The 8,508-nt window shown below is 46.3% G+C and overlaps 1 protein-coding gene across 1 annotated transcript in view; it reads right to left on the reverse strand.

The window, feature by feature from the left end:
• The window catches only part of Cabin1 (calcineurin binding protein 1), a 147,402-nt gene that overhangs the window by 54,553 nt on the left and 84,341 nt on the right, over positions 1-8,508 (reverse strand). Inside the window, exon 27 of the mRNA XM_013014489.1 lies at positions 6,792-6,974. Within this exon, the coding sequence (XP_012869943.1) occupies positions 6,792-6,974 (183 nt within the window). The remainder of the gene's footprint in view (positions 1-6,791; positions 6,975-8,508) is intronic.

An 8,508-nucleotide genomic window follows, 5' to 3' on the forward strand; every position in this document is an offset into this window, starting at 1 on the left:
TGGGATGGTGCAGATACATAGGGAAGCAGTCCACAGAGGGCGGTGTCATCACCACCACTCAATAATGATTAAGCTAGGAAAATGCACATGAAACTCCACACCTGCCCTACTATATTCAGTGCCCCAGTCTACAGCTTCCTTCTCTATGGTTGTTGCATGAGAACCAAGCACTTACATACCAGCAATAAGCCCTGAGCTTTAGCCCTGCTCCACCAGGGACCTCAGAGCCAGGCAGCCCAGGAAAGACTAGGGCTGCACCTCAGGACAATGAAAGTGGCTGGATGGTCTCAGAATCTTTGGCTGTCCATGGAGGAGGCTGTCTGGCCCAGGAAAAAGGGATAAAACGAAGAAAGCAGAAGGCCAAGGTAAGGTGGCCTCTGGTTCATGGCTCTTGAGCAATCAGGAGTTTGGCACACACTGTACAGTCTTCTTGGAATGGGCCCGAGGGGCAGCTGGTACCACTCATCCTAAAAGCAGTGTGTACTGTGAAGCCCTGATAATGTTCTCCCTATTGCAAAAGAGATAACTAGGGCTTGCTAGGCCAGGGCCAAGTGGGCATAGACTAAAGCCCCAAGTTCCTTTTACAAGTGCAAGCATAACTTGGCAGACATCAAGCATGTGGCAAGCTTGACGATCATCACTCTTCTTGTCAAGGCAAGAACTGAGCAGACACCCCTACACTCCATCTGCCACCCAAACTCCACTGAGATCAGCCACTCAGAATACTTTGTTATACTTGCCTTTCTCCTGCCACTTCTCCTGAGCTACTTCCCCCACCTGCCTGCCTCCCCTACCTAGCCCACTGGCTAGGCATCCTAAAGGACTCTACTCAGTTGCCTCTCTCAGGCTTCCCCACCCCAAGATAGAGTTTGCAGAGCAAAAGCAAAAGAGCATCTCCTTCTCAATGAGCCCAGAACCTAGGAGGGAGCTGTGGCCCTGCATCCCATGTACTGATGTTATTTTATACTTCTGGAGATGGAACCCAGAGCCTCATGAATGCTAGGCAAGTACTTTATCATTGACACACAACCATAGCTCCTGTCCCCATGACCTGAAGAAGGCTGATTGACTGGAGTACCAGGAGGTCCTACCTGGTCTCCATGCTAATAATCTCTCATGGGGGCTTGGGGGATCGGAGGGCTACTTAGGTCTTCCAGCTTCGGACTGGCATCCAACTTACAAAGGATTCTGTTTTCTGGCTCAAAATAATGTCAAGTTTATAATTTGATCCAAATGTGAACACATAACAGGAGCAATGGTTCTGGGCCCAGACCAGAAGTTCCAGGGAGACAAGGAAATCAGACAACAGTACAGGCCTAGCAAGGGTTCAGCAAGAGTACCAAATGCTTAGACACAATGACAGAAGAACATGATGTGATAGGAAGCAGGCAGAGACTAAGAACCAATCCAAAGAGAGTACAGAACATACATCTAAAGACATATAAGAGTGAAGAAATAGTGATCCCAGTGGGAATTAAATGTCCAGTTGCTCAAGGGTCTGAGGGGCCTCAGGGAGAGATGGAGTAAGTAGCCTCACCCACAGCAACCACTCCTATTGTTAAATGGGCCTTGCAAGTCACTGGAATCCTCCACTTCTTAAGCAGAGGAAGAGTATCAGAAATGCCAACAAGGTCACACAGTGCTTCCCAGCCAAGAAATAAATTCACTGCTAACTTTAGGAGCATGAAGATGGGAAGACTTCTTCCTAATAGGAGGTGAAAGAAAGGCACACCCTAGTAACCTGGGCCATTTCTGGCAAGGCAAATTAGCTTAGAATGCTCACCACATAGGTGCCAAGGCCAGTAGAGCACAGGAGAAAGGTCCTAGGAAGCATATGTGAGACTGCTACAGTGAAGCACCTCCATTCTGCAGGCTTTCTGGGAAGGCTGGAGGGGATCTGGCCTGAATGGGCTTAGAACATGGACCTCTTTCTAGACAAGCCTGTGGTATTTACACATCAGTAGCCCCCTGAACTAAAGGGGCCCTGTTATGAAAGAGCCTGGCCTACAGCAGGCTGTCACAGAAATACCAATAGCTGAGTGGCTCAAATCAAAATCTGCTATGGTCTCAGATCTCAGGTCCACATCTTCTGATTTCTGAGATCTTCTCATTACTCAAACTCCACTAATCTGAATCTAGAGACTCAGGTGATTCCCCCATAAAGAAAGGTCAGGACCTACACCCATCAGGTGACTTCCTGGATCTGCCCTACACACAGGTACTATCATTAGGCCTCCATTTGACTGGAAGAGGGCATATATGGCCACAGTGTAGCAGGCCTTGATGTCCATTGCATGGACCATACTGGCTGCTGACAACTCTGTGTTTGGTTTTACCCTATTGCCCTCAAAATGATATAATATTGGCTTATTTTAAGGAGTGAAACTGTGGACCATGTTTTTCTGTATTTAAAAATCAAATCTTACTAATACTACCTCCACATTCTAGACATTTGGTGGGGGCTTTGATGGCAGCCAGGTGCTGGTGGCTTACACTTGTAATTCTAGCTACTCATTTCAAAGTCAGCCTGAGTCCCTGAGACTCTTATTTCCAATTAATCACAGAAAAAGCTGGAAGTAATGCTGTAGCTCAAGTGGTAGAGTACTAGCCTTGAGTGAAAGAAGCTTAAGGATAGTGCTCAGGCCCACCAAGAGTTCAAGGCCCAGGAACAGGAGGTTAAAAAAAAAAAGGTTAAAGCTTTACAAATGCGGCAGTAGCATCTTCAGAAGCCTTTCTTCAAGCTCTGGTGCAGACTAGTGTGCAGAAAGATGGCTTCTGGAAAACTAAAGGAGTCAGGGCACTTCTTGGGAAATGGGATAGTTTTCATACCTGCTGAACACAGTAGAAAAGAGAGTATCTCAGGGCCAGGCAAGCAGATCTTTCCTAATCCCCACAGTATCCAGTGCCTGGTACAAACATTTTACTCCTAGCTGCTCTATCAATGGACACAAAATGTGTGAGTGAATGCCTATATCCCATGACACTGACCACGCAAACCAGGCTGGTGGCAGGACTTCCCACAAGAGTATGCCTGGAAGATGAGAGGTATAGAGCACATACAGGATATTTACTCCCAATCCTGACTTTCTCAAGGAAGGTCAAAAACTGTTCAAGGGTGGGTTGCACAGATCAGTAGTAGAGCTCAAGTCAAGTATGAATGTGACCTTAGGGTTGATCTCATACATACCCCAGGTTTGCACATACATACATACAAAAAAGGAAATCCATCCTTGGAGACCATGGTAGCCAGGGTTGCTATCCACTGGGAGCCTAAGGGAGGGTACTACAAGAGAGACTACCACTGATCAAGGCCACTCCTGGAGAAGCACTCAGCACCTTCTGCTGTCTTCTATGAATGGGCTCAGAACATACTTTTTGCTATATGTACTTCTATCTGGCAGGAGCTCACCAATTTTATCACTGTGGTTACCAGAAAAAGCCCAGCTTAGAGGGGAGCTACATATATGTAAATGTGAGAGGCTTTATTTCAAGCCTATAGGCTATTCTGATAAGCTCTGATTCCATTCTAACATTCATTACCAAAAGCCAACCTCACACTCTGCTTAAATCAATTCTGAGTGGAAAAGGCAAGATGTTCCTTGCAAGTCTAGAAAGGTCTGGATAGGACAGGGTTGACCAAAGCCAACTTGTACAAAGCTCAGTCCATACTTCCCCCAGGTTCCCTACCCCACATATGATAGAAAGAGGCCCATGATATCAGTAGCACCCACAACAACTCAGTGCTTGCTAGGCCATAAAGCAGAGATGACTGGTTTCATTTGTCTAAGAGCAAAAAAAAATTTTTTTTTTTGTCGCCTGTGGAGCTGAACTCTGGGCTTGGGCACTGTCCCTCAGCTCTTCAGCTCAAGGCTACTCATACTACTACTTGAGCCACAGCACCACTCCAGCTTTTTTCTGCTTATGTGGTACTGAGACATTGAACCCAGGGCCTCATGCATGCAAGGCAAGCACTCTACCAATGAGCCACCTTCCCAGCCCCTACAAGCAAAAATCTTACTCTTTAGATAAGAAATGTTAAACTGAGCACTAGTGGGTCATGCCTGTAATACTAGCTACTCAGGAGGCTGAGATCTGAGAATCACAGTTCAAAGCCAGCCTGGGCTGGAAAGTCTATAAGACTCTTATCTCCAATTAACCACCAGAAAACTGGAAGTGGTGCTGTAGCTCAAATGACAGAGTGCTAATCTTGAGCTGAAGAGCTCAGGTACAGTGCCCAGGCCCAGAGATCAAGCCCCAGGACCAACCAAAAAAAAAAGATGTTATATTAGAAATAGTATTGAAAGGAAGTTATTTGTTACTTGTTTTCTTTACATTCTAAATGTTCTACAGTGTATTGATGCCATTTTTTAGAATGTCACCATTACCTGAGGAAAGCATAATGACTGCTTGGTAAGAAAGTGAGGCTTTTGAAGCAAGGTTTCCCTATGCATCCCATAATGGCCTAAAATTTACTATGTAACCCAGTCTGCCCTCAAACCATCAAGTAAGTGCTAGAACTACAGGTGCATACCATATCTAGCTTTGGCTTTGTTTCCTGATGAGGTCTAGCTATATTAGATCCTTTGGGCAAGTCCTGGGTTCCATGAACTCTTACTGACCCTAACAGGGTCACTCTATCCAACTTGTAGAAGATATTACCTTGTACCTTCTAAAACCAACCAGAGAACTTAGTAGGAGGTAGAAAGCTGGTAGAGGCTTACTTTCCTGAAAATGGTTCTAGCCCAACTGCCACATCTATTTTTATTTTTTTTTTGGGTCCGGTCGTGGGCCTGAACTCTGGGCCTGGGCGCTGTCCCTCAGCTCTTCAGCTCAAGGCTAGCGCTCTACCACTTGAGCCACAGCACCACTTCCGGCTTTTTATTTTCTGCTTATGTGGTGCTGAGGAATCGAACCCAGGGCCTCATGCATGCAAGGCAAAAGCTCTACCACTGAACCACCTTCCCAGCTCCCAACTGCCACATCTAAAGGCTAAAGATGAGCTTCCAACTCTTGATCCTTCATTAAAGGCCTGCAGGGTAACTTGCTAGGCCTAGATCCCAGACTTTGTAGGTTATCTCCCACCTCCTCTAGCCCACCTGGAGAAGCAGCATAGAATAGGGGCTAAGGTTTACCACAGGTAAATTCCTGATTCTCTCTGAATCTAAAGTTATTTTTGCTTGTAATGGAAAGCCATAAGCTTTATTTCTAGGGTGGCTAAGAGAACCAAACGAATTAAAAAAAAAAAGTGCCTGGTCTAGGGCAATACTGAGCATGTGTCGTGAAGTTGTCCAACAAGTACCTGTATGCATGGCTCTTGGCCAGAGTAAGAAAGCTTTCAAAACCCATCACTGACTAGTCACATCCTAGAGTAGCACTAGGAATGCCTCAACCTACCTCCAGACTCCCAGCAAGCCCAGATTAGGGGCTCTGCCCAGTGTTTCATCAAGGATACCCCAAGAGAACTAGGTATATCCTGGTCTTAGATCAGGGCCTTTTGCATCAAAGGGGTAGATTTCTCGTCTCTCCCCGCCCTCCCGCCCCCCCCAAAGGCCTGATGTGCTTTAGATTTAAAAAGAAAATGGGCTAGGAACGTGACTTAGTAGTAGAGTGCTTGGCTACATGCATGAAGCCCTGGGTTCAATTCCTCAGTACCACATAAACAGAAAAAGGCAGAAGTGCCAGGTGCTGGTGGCTCATGGCTGTAATCCTAGCTACTCAAGAGGCTGAAATCTGAGGATCATGGTTCAAAGCCAGCCTGGGCAGGAAAAGCTGTGAGACTTTTATCTTCAATAAACCACTCAGAAAACAGGAAGTAGTGCTGTGGTTCAAGCATAGAGCGTTTGCCTTGAGCTAAAGAGTGTAGGGACAGCACCCAGGCCCAGAGTTCAGGCCTCAGGGCTGGCAAAAAAAAAAAAAACAACAAAAACGGGGCTGGGAAGGTGGCTCCGTGGTAGAGCGCTTGCCTTGCATGCTTGAGGCCCTGGGTTCGATTCTCCAGCACCACATAAGAAAAAAAAGAAAAGAAAGAAAAAAGCCAGAAGTGGCGCTGTGGCTCAAGTGGTAGAGCGTTAGCCTTGAGCTGAAGAGCTGAGGGACAGCGCCCAGGCCCAGAGTTCAGGCCCCAGGAACAGACCCAAAAAAGAACAACAACAACAACAAAAATCCAGTATTTGTGATATTTAGAATCCCAAGACTGTGTGTGTGTGCGCGCGTGTGTGCACACGCACGCGTGCGTGTGCACACACACACACATATACCCCAGCCCTGGGGCTTAAACTAGCCTTGAGCACAGAGAGGCTCAAGGACAGAGCCCAGGCACTGACCTGAGGTCAAGCCCCAGGACCAGTGGAGGGGTGGGGATGGAGGGAAGGTTTCATGGACTTTTCTGTCTCGGTTGACTAGGAACCCAATCTCAAATATAGATTCTTGGGATTCTTAGGATTAAGGTATGAGAGCCATCAGAGTCCAACTTCAAGACTTTTTGTTTTTTTAATAACCATCTACCAAGATAGGAAAAGGAGCTGCCTTATTTAATCCCTACAAATCCCAGGGAAGCTACCAGCATGCCTTTGGCAAATAGCGGACACTGGGTTCACTTCCATTCTTCAGGGAGAATAGCAGAGGCCCAAAGAAATGAATAACTTAACCAACTGAGGTCCCAAGAATCAGGCAGAAGTAGGAGGCCAAAAGACAGGCCAGGCCTGTGCCACCTGAGCCAACAGTCCTTAATTCTGCTCAGACGGCCACAGAACATCAAAGCAGTTCTAATTCACTAAGTTACGTTTTCATACCTCTTTCCTCTGTGGCTCCCTGAAGATCTTTACCATTCAGTCCTGCTTGAGCACTGAGCCCAGGCAGCCTCTTCTCTGTAAAGGGCTTCCGGGAGCCCTCTAGTGAGCCGGTGGGATCATTAAAGAAGTCCTGTGTCGAGCTGGAGTCTGAGAGTGCCACAGCCGTGCTGTCTTGGCTCCGGTCTAAGGGGAAAAAGGAAAGAGAAGGCAAGAGGATGAATCCATACCTCCTCCAACATGAAGGGGCCTCCCCAGGGTATCTCCCTGCCAGTGGCCTGGGGACTACTCTGCAAAGGAAATGGCCTGAGCACAGCCACTCTGACTTTGCTAAGTAGACCCCAGTAGAGGGCCTTGAGCCAGCCACTCACCAAAGGCATCAATTTCCATAGTCAACTTCCCTGGGACTTCCCCAAAGAATGGTGTTCCAACAAATGTTCAACAATTGGCCCTTGGGACATAAGCAACCCTGACTTGTGGCTTTTACTGATGTCTGTGGTATAAATGTTCTCATTATTGCTGATTTTAAGCAATGAGCATGCTGTTGGTCAATGTGGAGTTGGGAAAATATGTTCAGTAGCCACCATAATGTAGTGGTTTACCATACAGGGACAACAGAAATAACTAAAATGGTAAAAAAAAAAAAAAGTTAAAAAATTAAACGAAGAAAAACTTTAACCTGTTGTTAAAGGCCAGATGTGGGTAGTTTAGAATGAGAATCTAGATTCATGGAAATATCAGGCATAAAGGGTATTTGTACTTACTCCCTGGCTATTCTCCCTAAGTCTTCATAGGCACTTTGAAGAGTCAAAAGAAAGGCAGGAAGGAAGCTTGAAGATATCCTTCAGGGAGTGTACACCTGCAAGGGAGGGATGGGGCTTCCGGGAAAGGCCTAAAGCTTGCTCCTGATCATTCTTCCCTAAGATTCAAAAGCCTCTAGCTTCAGGAAAGGACAGTAATCTTGTTGCCTCCAGGGTACAGGGGAAGCGAAAGAAAAATTCTTCTGCCCCAAGGAAGGGCAAGAAACTTACCAGACACTAGGGAGGGACTGGAACACTGATACTGAGACACAGACTACCTAACAGGACCAAGACAACAGAGAACCACCCAGCCCTACCCCAGGCTAGCAAGCACCAAGTAGCAAGCAAAGCAGCCAGCTGCAAGAAGGAAAGAACAAGCAGGAAGGCTCACCCTGATGTGCACACAATGGCCTAGAGCAAAGATAGGCTGGAACATTAGGAAAAATTTTAAGGCAAACTAGGCCCCACTGTGAGCACAAGGTAACATGCGAGGAATATGAAGCCTGTGGTGCACTGAAGGTAACCATAGCAACAACAAGTATCAACCTACTTCTACTTCCCTTAAAGTCCTAGAAGCAGAAGAGAAGCCCATTTCAAGCTTAAATGTTATTTACACCTAAGTATTAAATATAAAAATTACAATATACACACATATGCTAAGAAAGAAGAAAGAAAATTAAGAGACAAAACCAGATGTTAGTACTACCTGATGGAGAATTTAAAATAACTAAGAAACTGTAACCCCTCTGTTCATCACCTTGACAAGAAAAAAACAAAACAAAAGCCCGGCGTCGGTGGCTCATGCCTGTAATCCTAGCTACTCAGGAGGCTGAGATCTGAGGATCACGGTTCAAAGCCAGCCCAGGCAGGAAAGTCTGTGAGACTCTTATCTCAACAAACCACCAGAAAATCGGAAGTGG

Source organism: Dipodomys ordii, unplaced genomic scaffold, assembly GCF_000151885.1.
Source record: "Dipodomys ordii isolate 6190 unplaced genomic scaffold, Dord_2.0 Scaffold23, whole genome shotgun sequence".
In the NCBI taxonomy this organism is placed as follows: Eukaryota; Metazoa; Chordata; class Mammalia; order Rodentia; family Heteromyidae; genus Dipodomys; species Dipodomys ordii.